This window comes from Giraffa tippelskirchi, chromosome 5, assembly GCF_054371585.1.
Source record: "Giraffa tippelskirchi isolate mGirTip1 chromosome 5, T2T-mGirTip1v1.2.pri, whole genome shotgun sequence".
In the NCBI taxonomy this organism is placed as follows: Eukaryota; Metazoa; Chordata; class Mammalia; order Artiodactyla; family Giraffidae; genus Giraffa; species Giraffa tippelskirchi.
Genome location: NC_137279.1, coordinates 173,935,590 through 173,956,369, shown reverse-complemented (window position 1 = coordinate 173,956,369; position 20,780 = coordinate 173,935,590). Strand labels below are relative to the sequence as shown.

At 44.1% G+C, this 20,780-nt stretch overlaps 1 protein-coding gene across 17 annotated transcripts in view; it reads right to left on the bottom strand.

Moving 5' to 3' along the window:
* The window catches only part of MKNK1 (MAPK interacting serine/threonine kinase 1), a 42,706-nt gene that overhangs the window by 14,003 nt on the left and 7,923 nt on the right, over nucleotides 1-20,780 (bottom strand). For 3 of the 17 annotated variants that reach the window (XM_081488519.1, XM_081488510.1, XM_081488522.1), the window contains exons 2-8: nucleotides 20,651-20,771; nucleotides 19,407-19,588; nucleotides 11,256-11,362; nucleotides 8,981-9,082; nucleotides 6,399-6,496; nucleotides 3,596-3,675; nucleotides 1,630-1,703 (exon numbers count right to left, since the gene is read on the bottom strand). In XM_081488519.1, the coding sequence (XP_081344645.1) occupies nucleotides 1,630-1,703; nucleotides 3,596-3,675; nucleotides 6,399-6,496; nucleotides 8,981-9,082; nucleotides 11,256-11,271 (370 nt within the window). In that variant the 5' untranslated portion in view covers nucleotides 11,272-11,362; nucleotides 19,407-19,588; nucleotides 20,651-20,771. Of the gene's footprint in view, nucleotides 1-1,629; nucleotides 1,704-3,595; nucleotides 3,676-6,398; nucleotides 6,497-8,980; nucleotides 9,083-11,255; nucleotides 11,363-15,704; nucleotides 16,014-19,406; nucleotides 19,589-20,156; nucleotides 20,297-20,646; nucleotides 20,772-20,780 lie in introns of those variants that run through there. The other 14 variants (XM_081488521.1, XM_081488515.1, XM_081488524.1 and 11 more) reach the window with 8 other exon arrangements.

Below are 20,780 nucleotides of genomic sequence, written 5' to 3'. Positions count from 1 at the left end.
ATTATTATTGTTGCTGTCATTTTGTTGGCAATGGCTAATATTATATTGAGTAGTTGCTCTGTACCAAGCACTACGTGATATTTTTTAAATAGATTACCTTATCCTCATTGCAACTGGACATAATGTACAAAACACAGTAATCCTCACTAACCTGAAGCCAAGAAAGGTTAAGCAACTTGTTCTAGATCACATATCAGTAAATGGTGGCGTCATCAGGATTCGAGCCCAGTTAAGTCTGGCCCCAGAGCCTGTGCAGACCTCTCCTCAGCAGGACTTGTGGTTTGACTGCTTGGGGGATATGATTCCCTGAGCCAACCAAACACTCTTTTTTACCCACTGGGTCTGGCCCTCAGAGCTGTGCTCTGAGTGATATGGCTACAGATGAACCCGGCTGCATCAAGCATCTCAGAACAGGTAACTCACAGTGCTAGTGTCGCTGGGTGAAGTGGGGCACACACAGGCATGAGCGCATGGCTTGGTTCCATGTGGTCTGTGCTCACCACTGGAACCAGAATTTCTGGCCTGAAGGTGCCATCTCGGTGTCCTACCAGTGGCACATGTTTACTTATTATCTTTTGGCTTTTGACATGGGAAGAGGATGAAGGATCTTTCACTTGCCAGAGTAAACAATCAAAGGATCCCAATACACTGTGGAACATTCTGAGAAAACTGGCTCTAGGTTAAGTCTTGCGCTTGTGCAAGTCTTGTTTCCAAATATGTTAAAAGGGAAGGTGAAGAGTACATGTCTACAATAGCCCCCAGTACACCCAATTGTTTTAATAATATTAACAGCTGACATTTATTAAACTTTTAGTGCCCACTGGGCACTGAGCTAAGCATTTCACATGAATTATCTCATTTAATCTTGACAGCATTCCAAGGAGGTAGGAGCTGTCATTTTCCCTATTTACACATTACAGAGAGTACCATTTGGAAAGGTTAGATAACTTGCTCAAGGTCACACAGCTAGTAAGAGATGGGGCTCCCTTAACCACCTAGCCCCTCCCTGTGTAGACCTCCACTTGGCTCCAGACATTCTCCTTAACCTTCACCTTGCAAATGTGACCTAGGGATGGGAGAGTGATAGGGAGGAAGGGGCTTCCTATGTCAGAAAGGCAACTTAAATATATATTCCAGTGATCATGTGTGTGGGTGATGGTAGTAGCAGTGGCGGTCAAGAATGGCATCTTTCCACCTGCAGGACGGCACTTCTCAGGCCTCCTTTCTATCCTGGTCTGTGTCCTAAACAATGCATCCTTCCTCTCCTGTGGTGAGCCTTTTTGGACTTCGCAATGTATGTAAGAGCTTCTGCCCCATAATTAATTTCATTAAATAGTGAATATGCCAAAACAATGGATTGATAAATTGATGATGAAATATATCTATATATGAGCCCTGTTATAATGAGAAGGCATTTATAGAATGCACACACCAATGACATTCTAAGTCCTGCAAAATGCTAATTATCATCCTTCCCTCCGGCCTCCCTTCTCCCAAATCAAGGGCAGTTTTAAGTCCTTCATCCTTTTTATTAGCTTGACTCATTTTAGAAGTCTCTGGGATTCATGATGGATGATCACTACCCTGGGTCTTAATCAGAAGTCCGAACACATGCTCAACAGTAAGTACCTCCTTGCAATTTCTCAAAGACCAAGTAAAACCTTGTGTCGTCTTCAAAGAACTCAATCAGCTCCAAAATGTGCCTTAAATAGGGAAAAATAGGAGGAAAAGGAAAAAAGGGAAAATGGTGTTATATATTGAAGCTCACTTATAAATAGATAAAAAAACATGCTCTGTAACAGGCAGAAATCAACTTGCAATCAGAATGCTTATTAAAGACCCAGGTTTAAGAAGTAGCCAACGGTGTTAGCAAGATTCAGGTCACCTTATCTTTCCATAATGTTTAGTCTCTGGTGTTTTCACCAAGTCTGTGCTGTCAAACCCCAACCTTAAAACCCACTAGGTAGAGTTATAAAAAAAAGTCCCGGTCACATTAAACTGAATAAAATCTGCAGCCGACTGGAAGCAATTGCGGCTAATAACACTGAATAGTAGGTGTGTGTCCTGGAGGCAAGCAGCAAATAATTACTTGCCCTCCCTCTTGCCCATAAATCACGGGGTAGTATTTACATTGCCTGGAGAAAATGGAAACATCTGTCAAATAGACTTGGGGCCTAACGTGGGCACCGCTAGACCCTAACTGCTAAGCGCTACTTAATGAAACGGCCACGTTCCCCACCACCATAGCACTTGTGGCCTTCCCCAGTGAGCACTCTCTGTCTGCCTGAGCATTACTGCGCTCTGCCAACAAGGTCATCTTGTAACTCAGTAGGGAAGCCACCAGCCTGGATATCAGAGGTGTTGGGGGCTTTTTTTCTTTTAAAGAATGAAATAAACCAAGTAGAGTCTGTAATGCTGAACTCAGAAGCTGCAGGGCTGAAAATAAAAATCTGTCCCTCATAAAAAAATGCTGACCACTTTGGGACAGACATCGGGCTTTTACTAGCAAAAAGGCGTCCGAATAAGATGGCCAAAATGGCCTAATTTGAAAGAAGATTGTAGAGGCAGTGCCTGGAGTTAAATCAACAGCAGCCCCCTTCTTCCAAGCTTAATGACAAAGCCATCAATACCGGCCACTGGCTCCCTGATGACCCTGCCATGACAGGAGAGAGCGGGAAGCAGAGTCCTAGAGGTGACCCTGATTTAAAGCCACAGTGGGAGAGCCACTCATTCCGAGCTGGTGGTGAGCAGAATAAGACAGGGCTAGAGACCACCTTGGCCCAGTTATTACGCAAAGAGTGTTAAACAAGGTTTCAGGACCCTTAGTAGTAGCTGAAAGTTAAAGTTGCTGTCGTGTCCAACTCTTTGCAACCCCATGGACTGTATAGTCCATGGAATTCTCTAGGCCAGAATACTGGAGTGGGTAACCTTTCCCTTCTCCAGGGGATCTTCCCAGCCCAGGGATTAAACCCAGGTCTCCTGCATTGCAGGCAGATTCTTTCCCAGCTGAGCCACAAGGAAAGCCCAAGAATACTGGAGTGGGTAGCCTATCCCTTCTCTGGTGGATCTTCCTGACCCAGGAATTGAACCGGGATCTCCTGCATTGTAGGTGGATTCTTTAACAACTGAGCTATGAGGGATGCCTTAGTAGTAGCTGCACATATGTAAACATGCCAGAAACAGGAAACAGCACAAATAGTCTCCATAGTTATCATCATCCTCATCTATTTACTAAAGCAGGTCTCTACAGATTTCTACTAGGCAACACTCAATCTACTTTCTACAGGTGCTTGCAAGAAATAAAACCTATTTTTTTTCCAAGTAGCCACTGATTCAGATTGCTTGCTCTTCTAACTTGCCTAAATTCCTGGTATGTACAGTATTTCAGCCTACACAGAAGACAGTTTCTTTGCTGCTGCTGCTTCTCTCTTTCTCTCTCTCTTTTAAAAATTGTAAGATGGAAAGAGTTAAATACAGTTGTGGGGGAAGGAGCAAGAGCTAACTGCTGGTGTTGGGAGATGGTGAGAAACAACTTCCTTTTCTGCAGCCAACCATTCCCCCAGGGAAGCAGCAAGTCACCCAACACTATACTCACTTGTTTCCTTGACACTGATAGAGAGTCTCCACTTCCCGAAATACCCTACTCCGACTGTGTCCTGCATGTTTTTCAATGATCTGTGTGAAAAATAAAACCTGTCATATACACCCACCTGGTCAAAACACTCCCAACAGGTGCCCTCTGGCAGAGTACAAGGCCAAATTCAGCCCAAATCCAGTGTCAAGCACAAGTCTGGAGTAGGCCATGGTGACACAGGCACTGTGGTTCTGTCAGCAAAGCAACAGACTGGCCCCAGGACCTTCCAGCCCACCTGTTTGACTCTGGCCAAGTACATCGCCATCGAAGCCTGTGAGGTTGTTATCCCAGAAGCCCAGGGGAGACTGAGGCAGCCAGCAAGACAAAGAACCAGCTCTACCAAGCTCCTACTCTGAAGGCATCTCTCTCTGCCTTAAGGGTAAGAACTTACAAGTTCTACTGAAGGATCTTCTAGTGCTGGAGGAAGAGCAAGGGGATAAGGGATACAGTGAAGAGGAAATAAAGCTCCAAGGCCCAGCTCAGATGCCGCTTCTGCAATTCATCTGAGAACGTACCCTTTGGCAGGCACTGTATGAAGTCATTTAGGTACATAATCTCAGTTAATCCTTACAACACAATCCCGAAAGAACAGGCAGAGGTAAAGCATTGGGCCCACAGCTCTGCTAAGTGGCAGGGCTGCCATTCAAGCCCAGAGCTGCTTCTAAAGCCCTCACTGTCCAACATCCGCTTATATCCTACACAACTTTGCTCAGAGAACCTGGAGGCTCTCTCTCTCCAACGATGCTGTGAGTTGCTCCCCCTCCCCACCTATACTGGAGATGCTTGGCAAGTACTGACTGAAGGAATGGGCCAGCCAACAGATGAGCAGGGGGGTTATGTGGGGACTGGCTGATTCTGTGCATCTCTACAGACCCATCCAGAGTCCCAAACCACTGCAGGTAGAGCCTGTGAGCAAGTCTTCCACAGAGCTGGCACTGCCTGACAGTCCCATGTGTGGGGTGGGCAGACATCTGGGTCCTTCATTCCAAGACTGTCACCAAGGACACTTCAAATGTCTCCAATATGTAGCAGCACACACATCTACAACCAAGTGTAATTTTCCAAATAAGTCCAAATTGGTTAGTAGACCACTGGACTCCCGTTCTGAGCTGTCAAAGAGGCATGGTTCTGGGGCACAGAAGCTATTCAGCTTGTTTGTTAATCAAGCAGATCAAAGTTAGGAAGAAATTCCTAGCAGGCAACTATCCAGCATAGTTGGATGGGGTAATTTTCTCTGAGGAGGTAAAGAGCTCTTGCTACCAGAGATCGTAGGGGTGTGCAAAACATGAAAAACTATGAGGAGTTACAAGGGAGGCTCAGGATCAGATTATCTTCAAATTCCATTCCAAGAGTAAGACTCTAGGATTCATCAGTTGGATGGCTGTTGTGAAAAGCCCTAATAAAATCAAGTATAGTGGAGCCAGGCTGGAGAAGTAGCTCACATCTGGGGCACTTTCAAAGAACAGAAGAGATGTGAGACATGGGCAGCATTGCTGAAACTGAAGCATTGCACGCCCAGGTCTGGTATTTGCCCAAAGATGCCAGGGAGCATGGAGGAAGGGCAGCCTTGAAGGAATAGTTCTGTCATCCACAAATGTATTAAATATTTGACAATTCATTTACATTTACCCACTTAAGCATATTTTTTTAAATTACTTGAAATTTATACTGATATGTTTAGAACAAGGAATCAAGATAATGCTTTTGCTATCACACGAAGCAACACTCCAGCAAAAAGGGCTGTGGCTTAGCATAAGTGTTCTCCTTTATAATTCCATCTGGGACTATGACCATTTGGTTAAAAGGAGAAACATATCTTTCAGAAGCCAGTTTGGCTGGGTTTACCCATTTGAGGCAGCGATGAGACCTGCTGGCTCAGGCAGATGTCTTGGAAACTTTGGTGGGTACCAGAATCACCTGGATGGTTCAAATTAATGTTTCTGGGGCGTGCCCCGAGTTTCTGATTCAGCAGGTCTAGGATAGAGCCAGATAATTTGTGTCTCTAACAAGTTCCCAGGTTGTGCTGATGCTGATAATGCAGGGACCACACTTTGAGAACTACTGCTTTAGATCCAACCCTTCTTTCATGTAGCATCAGCAAACAGAAGAGCAGAGGGGCAAGGTGAGCCACTATGAGGTCATGTAGCTGGAAGATACTTCTCCCGCCCCAAAGCTGAGCACTTAGTCCTGGTCATCACACTGGTGCACATCACTGGTACAGCATCTTGTAAACTGTGACATGTTTCTACCTCTACCAGTTCACTTTTGTTTTCATCTTCATAACCACTCCATGAGATTGGAAGGGTAGGTATTATTATCTTCCTTCTAGAAATGTGAGAACTGACACTCAAAGAGGTTCAGTGACTTGTCCCAAGTCAAATAGTAGTAGTTTGTCAAAAAAGAGATTCAGATAGGCCTTCTAATTCCAAATCTGACTGTTTTCTGAAGCTGACTTCATTCACCAGAGGAAGTGCCCTAGGCACTTTACACATATTATCTTATTTAAACCTCACAACAATACCATATAGGTTCTATTATCACACTCATTATGCAGATGAAGAAACTGAAGGACAGAAAGGTTAAGTAACTTGTCCAATGTTACACAGCAAGTAAGTAGAGAAACCGCCGAATCCAGTGAACACAGCTTTGGGGCTCCCATTCTTATTAAGCCACTATGCTGTGAAATGTAAAACATATCTGGTTTAGGACAAGCTGGGACTCACTATCCGCCAAGTAAAGCCTGGCATCTAGATGAGACACTCACTTTGACAGCATACTCATTGCCATTCTGCAGGCTCACAGCAACTTGAACTTTGGCATTGGCTCCCTCTCCCAGCAGTTCAGAGGTCAGCTTGTACACATCTAGAGGTGAAACGGAGGAGAAGCATAACAAGATGAGTCACCCCTTTGCAGAGAAGGAAAGAAGAGCTGTGTCACTTGGCTTCCCCAGGCTGACAGCGCAGGTGCTCAAGGACTCGGCAGTGCTCATTGATGAGAAAGGCCACTAGTGCTCCCGGCTGCCTTGGGACTCAGCTTCACAAGTAGGTATCATTGCAGGATCTTGTTCCTCATTTTAGAGATGAGGTCAGTGAAGGGGGTTCAATTCAGCACATGCTTCCCAAGCACCTACTGTGTGCCAGACAACATGTTAGTCTCACAATAGGGACAGAGTGAGGAATAAAATATAGTCCCTGGCCTTTGAGAGTCACAGTCTGCTAGGGAAGACAGACAGGTATGTACACAAGTGACCCCAGAATAAACCAGAGAGGGACAAAACACAGTAAGAAAAAAAAGAACAGGGGAAGGGAAAGGTTAAATCTGTTCAGTGGATCTGGGGGATCCTCACAGAAGGGATGTGATCTGAATGGACATCGTTCATTCACTCACTCATTTTTTGAGTACCTACTACGTGCCCAGTTCTGTGCTAGGAACTGGTGATACAAAGGGGAATAAAGCACTGTTTTATTTTATACCACACATAGTGGAAGTCACTGGAGATTTCTGAGAAGTTTCCAGCAGTTGCCCACAGGAAACAGGAGAGAGAAGTAAGATGCAAACGGATGCCTCGAGGTTTTTAGAGTGCTGAGTCAGAGCAATTCTAACACAGCAATAGCCCTGGGTTGTAAGTGTATTTAGGTGATCTCCCAGGCTCACAAAGACCACAAGCTCTCCAAACCCCTTCTAAAGGAAGCCACAGCTTCATCAAGGACTCTGCTGAGTTGACCTCCTCCTCCCTTGGCCACTGTTCTTCAGCTTTTTCCTCTAAAGGTAGCCTAGCATTAAAACCCGCAGAATACTGTTAACCATGAAATTAGATTTTATCACTTAGTTATGAGAAACTCCATAAGTGTACAAGTCATCTGTGAATAACAGGAAATACTCTCTTGTTCATTGAAAGAGAAAGACCTGTTGATTTGGAAACTTCTAAAACCCTCGGGACTTTTGTTCATTCCCCACCCTCACCCCCTCTGCCACACACACACATCTATTGTTAAACACAAACAGACAAAACCTTACACTAAGCACCTTCTTGGTTCCATCACTGTTTGGTCTTACAGCTGTTTGTATTTTAAATGACATGCTTCTCTCACAATGGATACTTGGATAGTAGCCTCTGCACATGTCAGGACAGGTTGGTGGCTGGAAGTCCAATATTCCTGACTTATAAAGGGTTTGTTTTAGGACCACGCTACAAAACAATCAATTCACTAGTATGTCTGCAGTGCTGGAAAGAGGGACCATATAGGGAAGCTATTTCAGATCTCACAATGAAGGAAACAAAAGTAGATGCGGGGGGTCACTCTGTCATTCCTTGGTTACTCCTAGGAATAGCGACTGAGACTTTCAGGTGTGTCCAATGAGTCACTTCATCTCATCCAGTGCCCGGTGATAACAGGACCAGCTCTGAGCCTGGTGCCTCACACACAGTGTTCAAAATGTTTGATGACCTGATCATGTCCCCTGAACACAACATGTACTCTTCAAATGGAGTCAGAGTCATCCAGCACAAATAGCTGCAATCTCTAGGAGCTGAATTCTCTACTGATAGAAGGTTTAAGTTTATTATTTTTTTTGGTCTGGCCATGCCACATGGCTTGCAGTATGTTAGTTCCCCAACTAGGGACGGAACCCAGGCCATAGTAGTGAAAGCGCTAAGTCCTAACCACTGGACTGCCAGGGAACTGCCTAGAAGATTTAAGTTTCATTTAGAGCCACGGCCTTTGATGTTTCATCTTCCTCTGCCATGGTTGCTCTACCTCTCAGCAGCTCCTCCAAGACTAGCTGAGGGAAAGATCACATCTGAAAAGGGGCTGAAACATACCAGGCGATCTTGCTCCAAGTGCAACTGTGACCGGCTGCCTTTCTGTTCCCTGATGAAGCGCTCAGACCATTCAGAGGAGGCCTGTGCATCATCTGGGAGCTTTCCCCATCCTGGTGCTCTCTCTGTCACCCACTTTCTATAAACCCTCTCATCCTCACCTTTTTTTTTTTTTTTTAATTTTCTCAGCTTAAAACTGCATTAGTCAGCTAGAGCTGCCATATCAAGATACCACCGACTGGGCGGCTTAAACCATAGAAATGTATTTTCACACAGTTCTGGAGGCCATAAGTCCAAGATTCACGGTGCTGTCAGATTTGGTGTCTATGAGGCTTACAGACGCTGCCTTCTTGCTGTGTCCTCACGTGGCTTTTTCTCTATGCTCATGTCTCTCACTCCTATCTTTCATGCCTATCGCATGGAGAAACATGAAGCTGGCTCTAAGATCTATACTCAGGGCTACCAGGATGCTTGCATGCTTGGGGAGTCACCAACCCAGCTCTAATAGATCAAAGAGAGTGACCAACCTTCAAACTTTCCTGGCAAGGAATCAGTGGCCCGGGCCTTCCGCTTCTTCTTCTTCCTCTTGTCACTTTCTGCAATGGGAACTGGTTCACTGCTACCCATCTCTGTGAGGAGAGAGGAGATGGAAGGGAAGTATCACTGGACTGATCAAGCTATAAGTTTACCCAGAAGAAAGAGGAGGAGGGAGACCCAGGAGCTTTACACTCGTGGCTTTTAAATATCTATGAGGACTATTGATCTGTTTTGACCCAGGAGGCAAAACTAAAGGCGAACCAGTATAGGAGATCATTAACTGTGGAAAGGAACTCAGACAGATGGGCTAGATTAAAAGAGGATAGCAGAAGCCTGCTGTAACCAAGCTCATTTGCACATGGATTTAGATGTGCACCCAAACTGAGCAATGAATCCATAAGCAGAATCCTACCTGTGACATCTTCCAGCCTCAGCACCAGAAAGGTAGGACCCAGAGAGCTAAGCAGAAAGGGAGATGGGTTTGGGAGGGCAGTCCATACAAATAAAGTGACATGCTCAGTAACGTCCCTGTGGATGTGCAAAGGATTCAAAAGGCCCTCAGTGGAGACTGCTTCTGTGAAGGTATAACAGGGTAGGGGTTCGGTTTGAGGGTGGCCCTAAATTCCTTCATGTCCAAGAGCATAGACTTGAGGGCCTGTGAGGGCCGGGGTACACTCTCCCTCCTCAGCTCCTTATTTGAGAGGATGCAGGTAGGGTCCATTCAGAAGTCTGCCGTTGACAGGTCTATGCCGAGTTGCTGGATTCAGTCATTTTACAAAAACATTATTATCTCTCCCTGGAAGGCATCTGGCTCTCCACCTTAAAGGGAGGATTTGTGAGGCAGACATTTAGACATTGGACAGGAAAGGGTGGGGCCAGAGAAAATAAAGCAGGAGACCGAGAGGGGGAAAGAGAAAAGGAGGAATAATGAACCAGTGGCCAATCATAGTCCTGTTTCTAAGACACTCTGGTAAGGGCCTTCCCCTGTTAAAGACAAATTACTTATAGAACATGTCATGCCCTTGATCCAGAGTGGAGCCTTAATACTCTTTGCCTGCAGTTAGAAATAATAAGATTTCTCTGAAGTCTCTGGGTCTAAATCCCCACCAGGGTGATTAAACCTTTACATCCTTCTAAAATAGAGGCGCTCGAGTGCTGATGGGGTATACAATGTGAGAGACTTTTAGACCAACCTTCAATAAACACAGGCCTGGGTTGCTGGATTTCTTTCTTTTTTTTTTTTCTGAGATTTTGAAACGGAAGCTGGCTCTTTGCCTACTGAGGGGAAAGGCCCACTCTCTTCTCAGAGGACTCCAGCTGAACACGATCAGAAAAATGGCAAGTCTGCTCAGGAAGATTGATTAGAGTCTAGGCATAGCTACTGTACACTGCTCTCAGAAGCAAGTATGCGACAGCCATTAGGAGAAAGCACACAGAACAATGGCGTGTTTCAATAGCAAGATCCAGAAAAACCTGGTTAAGCAGCCAAGTGTCTGACAGCTCAATGGAGGTGCATCCTTCCTTCCATTTTTAGGATCTGATGACAGCAGACTTTCATTTACATTTTAGAATACAGAGAAACACACGAAGACAAGGAATCCACAGAGGATCTCAAACTACTACTCTAGCTGACAGCTTCAAGCACAAGATATATATGGGGACTGCAACATGCTATGAATTCAAAGAATTGAACTTAAATATTAGCACCCCAAGATCCAACCTCCCAAAGGGAAACTAAAAGGAAAAGAGTTGCCCAACATAGTGAGAAATTCTACAGAAATAAACACAGGGTCACTTATCTTCAGGACCCCAGGAAGGGGGCACTGGCCATTGGGACAGCAGGCTGAGGAGGGACCACTGTCCCTCTTGCCCTGCCCTTGTGTGCAGTCCAGTGGCAAGCCCCCTCCCGCCCCTCCCCACATCTATTTTCTCACTAGCACTGTGAGCCAAGTGCAGAGTGGACAGATCTGGGATTTACTTCTCTTTTTCCTTCCCCTGTCCATGGTCTGAAGGAGGGCTGAAGGACAAGCAAAACAGCTCAAAGGCAGCAATGGAGAGGTGCAGCAAGAGAGCTGGGGGCGTTATGGTTCACGAGGGATGCCCAGACATACTTATGACTCTAGCTAGAAAACCCTGTTAGCCGCAATTTATACTTGGTTTTCACCACAGCAGGGCTGAGGGAGCCTCTCCTGGAAGCAGCATACCTCTGAGCACTGCCACACATGCGATATTAGATTTTATGGCTTCGCACACAAAAAAGAGTACCTGCTCTATTCTGCATGGATTCCAATGGAAGAGGGTATGCCAGAAGGGACAGATGGTTAAGACCTTCCTTGGAAACAGAACTTGTTGAAGGAGAGCTGTTTTTGAAACTAGGAAGAAAAAAATGTAGGAAGGCAGTGAAGTGAAAAAACATATTTAACTTCTCTGTTTACAGTGGGGTGGGGTAGGCAGGAAGTGGGATGGAGATGTATCATCATCTTACCAAAAGGGTCTTTACCTGGAGCCTGTCCATACACTCTCTTGGGACCTTAGTTTATTATGTGTGTAATCATTTGATAAAGGCTTCCTCAGGGTGCGAGGCTCCACAATCAAGCTGGTCCTTGGCTCACCTCCTTTCCTTGGCCTAAGAACTCCTCTCAGCCATCAAAGCCCAGCTCAAAAGTCTCCCCTCTCTTATAATAAGTTAAGGTTTTCACAAATACTTTGGAAATCTATGCAAATAGATGGTGTTACTGTACAGAACTCAAATAGGGTCCTCCATCCACTGCTTCCTAACACCCTGCTAGCAGCTAATGCTAGAGCACTGGTTCTATTTGGCCTTGAGCTCTCTCCAACGTCCTAAAGGCCAGGGCTGTCTTCACCTGCTCACCCCTGCGTCTTCTAAGTAAATCATGGTGCAGTGTCAGACGCATACGAGGCATCAAAAAATGTGTACTGAAATAAAAATGATATGAGAGGACACACATCCTTGGGCTTAGGTGCAGGCCTGTCACCAGGCCCTCTAAGTACCAAGTGCACACACTGTAAGAAATATAGGGACACCTTTGCCCTGCACGCAGCACAGAATAAGGCTTCATTCACTGAATTCCCTGAAACACTCCCTCTCAACAAAGCCCCCTGACTGAAAGGTCCTTAACTTTCTAGCAAGAAGCCTTGTCTCTGCTATAGGATCAAATGATGTATCTGCTGTTTCAGAGGGAGTGAGCACTTCCTTCACGTCTGAAGACAGACCTCAGCTAGCACTTCACTGCCTCCAGCCCTTGCTTTCCTCTTGGGCAAGGCTTAGGTATCATTGGAGGTGGAGCTGGAGAGGAAGCACACTGCTGACAAGAAAGGCATGTGGGCTTGGTGTTGGGAGACCTAAATGACAGTTCAGTGCAGATATTACCAGATGTAGCACCAAGACCAACTTACTTTGCCTTTTAAAAGTATCAGTTTCCTCATCTACAGATTAGGTTTAAAAATAATACCTGCCCTTTCCAGCAATGCTGTGAGGACCCAGTGTTTTACATAATATAAAAGTGTTTCAAAAAACATGTGTATGCATAAGTCTGCATGCACATACACAGAGGAGAAAGACTAGACAGAAATACATAAAAATGTTAAACTATTACAATCTGAAAGAGTGTTGATTATGCACCAAGCACAGGTTATTTTACATACATTATCTCTAATTCTCACAATAATCGCCAAAGGTAAGTACTTCACCATATTTCAAGTGAGGAAACTGAGGCTCAGAGGTTAATTTATTTGTGTGTGTTAGTTACTCAGTTGTGTCTGACTCTTTGCTACTCCATGAGCCTGCCAGGCTCCTCTGTCCATGGCATTCTCCAGGCAAGAGTGGGTTGCCATTCCCTTCTCCAGGGGATCTTCTCAACCCAGGGTTTGAACCCGGGTCTCCTGCATTGTGGGCAGATTCTTTACCATCTGAGCCATGAGGGAAGCTAAATTATCTACTGAATGCCAAACACCTAGTTAGTTGTTTAACTGGAATTCAAACTCAATGGTGCCCTTTCAAGTCCAGGTTATATCTGGCCTATAGTAGTTTTCTCTGTGTGATGGGGTGATTTTTATTTTCTTCTTTATATTTTTCAGTATTCTCCAAATGGTATACAATGATGTTTACTACTTTATTTAGTGCTATTACTGTTTCAGTCAAGTTTTTATTTTTCAACAAAATGTACAATATTATTTCTCTAACGTACACTTGAATTTAGTCTGTACAGCTTTACAAATTATACCTAGATTTCTTTATATCGAAATTCAACACTAGGTGGAGAAAAAAACATTTCAGGAATTCTGGTGCCTTGAATATATCATTTTTATAATTATGAAAAACAACAAATACCATTTTAATTTTTATCTTTATAAATACTGTTTTTTAAAAGGAAAAACTTTGTGGGAAAAAAAAAAACAACTCCAAAATAATGCATTGAACACTTGTGTCTGAGATACACCCTTTTAAGTCCTGGCTCTTCACACTGTGTGAGCTTTGGTAAATTGCTTAGCTTCTCTGAGGATCAGTTTCTTCATATACAAAACAAGGTCAGAGTAAGGCCCCCAGCTCTCTACATCAACAAGGCTTTTGTGAGGATCAAATGAAAAAAGAGACGTGAAAGCACTGCTGACTTATTCATTCAACAAATACTATATTTATTGGGCACCTACTGGCTGTCCGTGCTAGACAGTGAGAACACAAAAGAAGACACAGTCTCTACGCTGATGGAATTTAAATCCACTGACATGGAAAGCCATTTCAATTCAGCGGGATAAGTACTATGACAGGGGAGTACCAGGTGCTGTGGAGCAAAAGACAGGCATTTAACTCAGTTTGGTCACTGGAGGAAGGGACAGCTAAGCTGAGACCTGAAGGATGAGCAGGAACCAGCCAGGTGGGGGCTGGGGAGAGAGATAGAGGAGGTGCATGTGCTAAGGCCTGCAGAAGAGGTTGTGTGGCCGGCTAGTGGAACTGCAAGTCGTTCAGGCTGGCTGGAATGTAGAGGACGTGGGGAAGTGGTGATAAGTTAGTTGAAGGGGTGAGCAGACGCAGATCATATGCAGTCTCACCATCATAGTATCATCACCATCACCAGTTTATGTGTTTCTCTTCCTTGGCATAAGTTTATCTTGCTTTCTCCATTAAAATAAGAGGAGGGATGCATAGTCTCCTTTCTTTGTAAAACACATTATCAAGTGGAAGTGTAGTAGGTGTTAAAGATACGATCCAACCACCAACCTGGTTCCTGCATGTGGAGAGGGCCCAGAGAACTCACAGAGCACAAATGCATTGAGGGGTCTTACCCCATAGGGCTATAAGAGCCACATATATTCCTGACATGCAAGTACCCATCTACTGTTCAGCCCACAAGCTGACCTCAAGGCCCAGCTTCTGAAAGAACTGTGTCATTTCTCCACGAAGTCTTAGGAGCCACACTGCCCCCAAAGGCACCAGATCTGTTCTCCACCTTTTGGTAGAGCTTAGACAGAACTAACCAGCACGAACATCTGGTGCATGACACCAAAGATGATAATTCTTCCCCAAGAACATGACTTTGCTGGCTATGTCAGCTTGGCAAGCTTAGTTCATGCTCCTCTCCCAACTACCCTAGAATTCTTGTTAAGGTCTATAATTCACTTTCCAACCTGTGAGAGTAGTTCCCTTAGTCACTGGAGCTTTCTAGAGAATGAATAGTGGTGGCAGTAAGCTGCTGAGGATAATTATCAATTCAGCTGTCTTCTCAGTCATCAGCTGGCTAAGGGCCCCCAAACAAATGGAGAACTAAGAAACTGAAAGGAAACTGAGGAAATGAAAGGAAGGGCAATGGACACTCCTAAGGAAGAGGCTGAGACTGAGGAATCTGGGCAGAGGAAGAGGCAGGGAGGAGGAGCTGGGGAGTCTGGCCTGGAACATTTACTTCTCTGAAGTAGTAGTAAGAGTACACACACCACACTGACTTGATGCTTACCACATGCCAGGCAAAGTTCTAAGCATTTTACAAATACCACAGTTTACATAAACTGACTTACTCAAGCATTAGAGCTCTATAAGGTAAGTATAATTATTATACACATTTTACAGATGAAGAAACTGGGTACAAACAGATTAAGTAATCTGCCACAATCATACCGCTAGTGAGTGGCAGAACTGGGATTTAAATCTAGAGAGTCTGGCTCAGAATTCAAGCTTTTAACTATTACAGTATATTTAAACATGAATGCTGAAAGGCAGAAGTGGACAGGCAGCCAGAGTTAGCCAGGGGCCAGACAAGAATGCTTTTATCTAGAAACCTTAGCATGGAGCCTCCCCTCTGATGTGCTGTGAGCTACTGATCCTCTCACCAGCTGAACAACATCATTTTCTCTGAGTACTATGATGTCAAAAACATTGGGCGGCTCTACCTTACATAAAACAAGGTCATGACTTACCACATTATCACTATTAATCTAAAATCTAATTATGCAGAAGTTTCCTCTCCCTTGCTCTAGGGTAGTTTTGTATTTTGTGTTTTGGCCTGTTACCAGCCAGTCCAACTACATTATACCATGGCAGTTCTGATATCAGGACAAGGCTACTGTACTCTTCTGTCTGACTGATTAGTTGGTTGATTTGATTTCTTGTGGTATCATTACTATGTAGGGGACAAGATCAAGGAAAGGGCACACTCAAATGGAAGCCAGTCCAATTTAACACATGATGGATGAAAGGAGCACCTGGTGAAATCAGCTTGTCCTGATCAAAGGACGGCCTGTGAATGTGATTCCAAGGGTCTACAGTATTTCACAGGTTTGCCCCCGAGTCCAGGGTGCAGCAAGGCTGGGCAGCATTATGCAGACTGCAGCCTACCACTCAACTACAGTGAGGCCCACTAAGGCTCCAGTGGGGTGATGATTCACAACAGGCCTCAAACAGGGCGGGGGTAGTACGATTCCCAGGGGCAAAAGGTCTACTTTCAGGACCATCTTCTTCCTCTGTTCTGATTCTGGGATCATGTGTAGCCTTCAGAGCTGTCACTGCATCACCTGGTAAAAGGAATGAGAAGAGGAAAGGTGGAGGGGGTAAAGAGAATGTGTACTTAAGAAATGGTAAACAGGAAAACAGAACTACCATATGACCACACCTGGGTATTTTTCTGAAGAAAAATGAAAACTTTAACCTGAAAAGATACTTGCTCCCTCATGCCCACAGCAGCATTATTTACAACAGCCAAGATATGGAAACAATCTAAGTATCCACTGATGGATAAGCAGATAAAAGAGCATGAGATACACACATACAGACATATATATATACACAATGGAATAGTATTCAGCCATAAAAAAGAATGACATCTTGCAATCTGCAATGATATGGATGGTCCTTGAAGATATTAGGCTAAGTGAAATAAGTCAGACAGAGAAAGACAAATACTATATGATCAGTGAATGTAACTTATATGTGAAATCTTAAAAAAGAGAATAGACTGCTCATTGCTCGAGGTGGCAAGTAAAGGGTGGGTGAAATTGGGGGTAAAAGGAGTCAAAAGGTACAAAATTCTAGTCATAAAATAAATAAGTCATGGGACAGAATGTGCAGCATGGCAATTATAAGGGCTTCCCTGGTGGCTCAGTTGGTAAAGAGTCTGCCTGCAGTGCTGGAGAGTGGAGTTCGATCCCTGGGTTGGGAAGATCCCCTGGAGAAGAAAACGGCAACCCATTCCGGTATTCTTACCTGAAGAATTCCATGGACAGAGGAGCCTGGTAGGCTACAGTACGTGGGGTCACAAAGAGTTGGACATGACTGAGTGACTAGCATACAACACAGGACAATTATACATAATAATACCGTATGGTATATTTGAAAGTTGCTAAGAGTAGACCTTAAAAATTCTCATCAAGCACAAAATTCTGTAACTGTGTACAGTGATAGATGTTAATGAGACTTACTGTGGTGATCATTTCACAAATATCAAATCATTATGTTGTACACCTGAAACTAATATAATGTTGTATGTTGATTATGTCTCAATTAAAAAAAAAAAAGAAATAGCAAGCAGGAGTAAAGGACTGGATTTGAGTGAGCAGGATAGTATAAAAAGCCTAAGTCAGCTCATCCAAGCTTATTAATACAGCCCACAAGGCCCTTCAACATCTGGTGCCCATCTACTTTCCAGCCTCACCAACCTTTAGTCCTTTATTCTTTCAAGAAAAAATGAAAAGAGTGGCTAATTCAGCTTGCAATTCACAAACAATCTCACAAGTGCTTTTCCTCAATACAAGTGCTGTGCTTTGATATACAGCAGGAGTGCTTTGAACATTTTCACTGTGTCATATGGAATATTAAAAACTTGTGTACTCAAGGAGATTCAGTAAAATTAATGATTTCTACTGCTTCATCAAGGACAGATTTAACTGAAAACGGCATTTAAAAACAATTCGAAGTGTGTAGTGGTAAGGAATACAATGACTGCGAGTACAGGTCAGTGCCACTGCCAGGATTTGTGCTAAGGCACCAGCAGTTTGCCTGTTGTTGCTCTGCAACAACAAACAGCATCCTGGCACTATTATGAAAACAGCTTTGACCTTGTAGATACCCTGAAAGGTTTTCAAGGCGCCCCAGGGTCTGCAGAGCACATTTGTGAACCACTGTTCTAGGCAATGGGGAGGGACTAGCCACCCCTGGAGCTATGCCTTAGGGCAGGGGTCCCCAACCTCCAGGCCTCCTGTTAGATCTGTGGCAGCATCAGATTAAAATAAAGTGCACAACAGATGTGTAACTCACCCGAATCATCCCTAAACCACCCCACAATCCCCAGTCCATGGAAAAATTGTCTTCCAAGAAATTGGGCCCTGGTGCCAAAAAGGTTGGGGACCCCTGCTTTAAGGCCATCAAACTGGCTGTGATGGCAAAACAAACTGTAGGCTGGAGGGGACTGAAGGGCAGAGTGAGGCTGTGGCAACCTGGAAGAAAGCAGGGAAGGTGTGTAGCAGAGGTGGGGACAGAAAGGAAGAAAAAGAGGTGAGGGGTGTTATGGGGAGAGGGAATGAAGCCACAGAGGCAAAGCTGGTCCTGATCCTGCCCAGTGACTGGAGATGGAGGAAGAGTCAAAGACCACTACCCTCCTCAAAGGAAGGCATGGGGCCTAAGTTCTCACCATCCCCACTGCCTTGTATGGAACCAGGCACAAAGGGTTACCTCAATATGTGTTACCTAACCAAAGTCAGGTAACGTAAGAACAGCAGTACCATCAAAGAAGGGGAGAATTCACCAAGGGCAGCTCATTGGGATGGGAAGCAAGGGAAGTCTGTGTCCCTGGCAAGCTTCAGCCGAAGGAGGGTGACATAGCAGCCAAGTAGGAAAACTCACAGGTCAGGCTAAAGCCATTCTCACATAGCCCACAGCTAAACCAATCAGCAAATGAGGCACTGCTGTAACTCTGAGGCATGATGAGACCTCAAGTCAGCATGTCATACAGAACCCTTCAAAAAGTCCTCAGATACATTTACATTTATTTTAAAAACCTGAAAAGATACATTTCAAGCCATTATTAACAGCAGTTACTTGGGAAGAATGAAATTAAGTGGGTTCAGAATTTTATTTTTTATATTTCTGTTGTATTTGATTTTGTTTTGTTATGATACAGTTGTTTTACCTTTATAATTAAAAGGGAATAAATGTTTTATTTACTGCATGGTTTTCCTTATGACCCTCTCCGCCGTTTTCTTCTTGTGCTTCTCCCTGCTTAGTAACTGTCTTAGGCGTGCCAAGGAGCCCAGCTAATCCCAGTTGCCCAATTGAACACTGAAGTCTCGGATTTACTCCTTCCTCTGGCAATATCAGATATAGGTCTACGCCGCTTATGGAAAGTTCGCTTTATGCCACTTTGCTTTTATGAAAGACCTTTGTTAGTATGTACCCATTTTCAAGAAATACTAAGAGGGTTTTCCTTTTTATGAGAAAGGATGAAAAGTGAAAATGTAGTTCAGCACATCTTGAATGTTACAGTGGCAGCATGCACCATAAGCAGTGAGAGTGGCACCACTGAACTCCTTCCCTAGGAACTACACTCAGCATCCAGCTGATGGAGCTTGGAACTCTATCTGTGAGCATCTGCGCTTGAGCTCCATTTATTTTGTGCATCCATTAGCAAGATGTGTCCTAAGATAACTGCTTTACACCATTTCAGCTTAAGGAAAGTTTAACCAGAAGGTTCTACTTTCAGATAGCGGGGAAATCTGTAATTTCAACCTGATGCAATCTAAAGTGTTAAGTAAGGGACTTCCCTGGAGGCCCAGTGATTAAGACTGAGTTTCCAATGCAGGGGACACAGGTTCCATCATTGGCTGGGGAACTAAGATCCTATGAACTGTCCGGTGTGGCCAAAAGGTAACAATTTTTTTTTTAAAGTTAAGTAAAATGTGGGCATCCAATCTTACCTATAGGTCTGCCCAACTCTGCGAAGTGAATCCTTTGTAAAGTTGAAATTTCAAACGCAATAATGCTTCTGTTAGGGGGCTGCGGTTTTCCAGCTACAGGAAAGGTTTCAATGGCCTCTGTGCACAGCAGACATTATTCAGTTCTCCATCGGCCTCTGCTTCATCATATCTGGCATGAAAATCTTCAGAAAGCAGAAACGGAAAGGACATAAAGATACTGACTTAATCACCAGAGAACATAAAGATCAACCTGTATTCCCTAAATCTATGTGTTATACCAGTAAGTAGGTAATCACAAGGCAATCATAGATTTCCCCAGTCTTTAAAATCAGGCATTGAAGCATTTAAAATGCTGACACAAAGCTTTGACTTAACAAGTGTCTGGGTTAAAGTTTTCAAATTATGCTTCTACTGTGGCATTCCAGACCCAAAAAGAAGGAACTGGACCTGGATAACAGATATGGACACCTTTGTTCCCTGAAGAGCCTAGCACAGAAGGTAAAGGCTGCCACTGCTCTGTTGTCCACTTATTTAGAGAGGAATGAATTTTGGGTCCCTCTCCCAGTGGTCAGGTCTAAGACATACAGTGGGGAGGCAAGAGTCAGAAAGGAAAAGTAGATGCTGAGAACAGCAGGTGGCATGAACAGGAACAAGGTTTTCTGCCAATTGCCTCACTATTGCTGGTTTTCCATCTGATGACTTCATTTTCCGAACGTCTACTGCTATTTTTAATCTCATGGCTCCACTTACCAGCTGCCAAGGTTGATTTGTCAATTTCTCTATGCAATGAGTATGTACTTCCCCTTTTCCCAACGGAAAAGCTCTGAAAATGTAGTTTAAATCCGAATTCTAGGCCCTCGTGCTAACATTTCTAAAGTGTTTTCCTAACTGGAAGCCGGATGTGTTTCATCATTACCTCAAATCACATGTCCCAAACTGGACTTGTCCCCAACCCCCAGCTACCACCTCCTTCCTCTTTTTCTCTATCACATTATCACCCTGCCAGTCACTTAGCCACAGAACCTTTAAATCATTTCTAATTTTGCTTTCTTTTCCAACCTCATAAGCTCCAACTATTACTACGGTCAGGCTCTCCTTCAGCCTGGTATGTAGTTCCTTGAAAAATAACACCCATTCATCCTTCCAGGCCCATTATAAATTACTGAGAGCAGTCCCACAAATTACAGGAATAGTCCCTGGCTTTTTTTCTACTTCATCCAACATTGAATTGAAAGCACACCTACTATTGTAATACTTAGAGTTGGCTCCCCTCATGCACACGTGGCTCTCCCATGAGGTTGTAAGCTCCTCAAAGGCAAGGACGTATCTTTTTCATCTTTGTATTTCCAGCATCTAATGTAGTATCTGGCACAA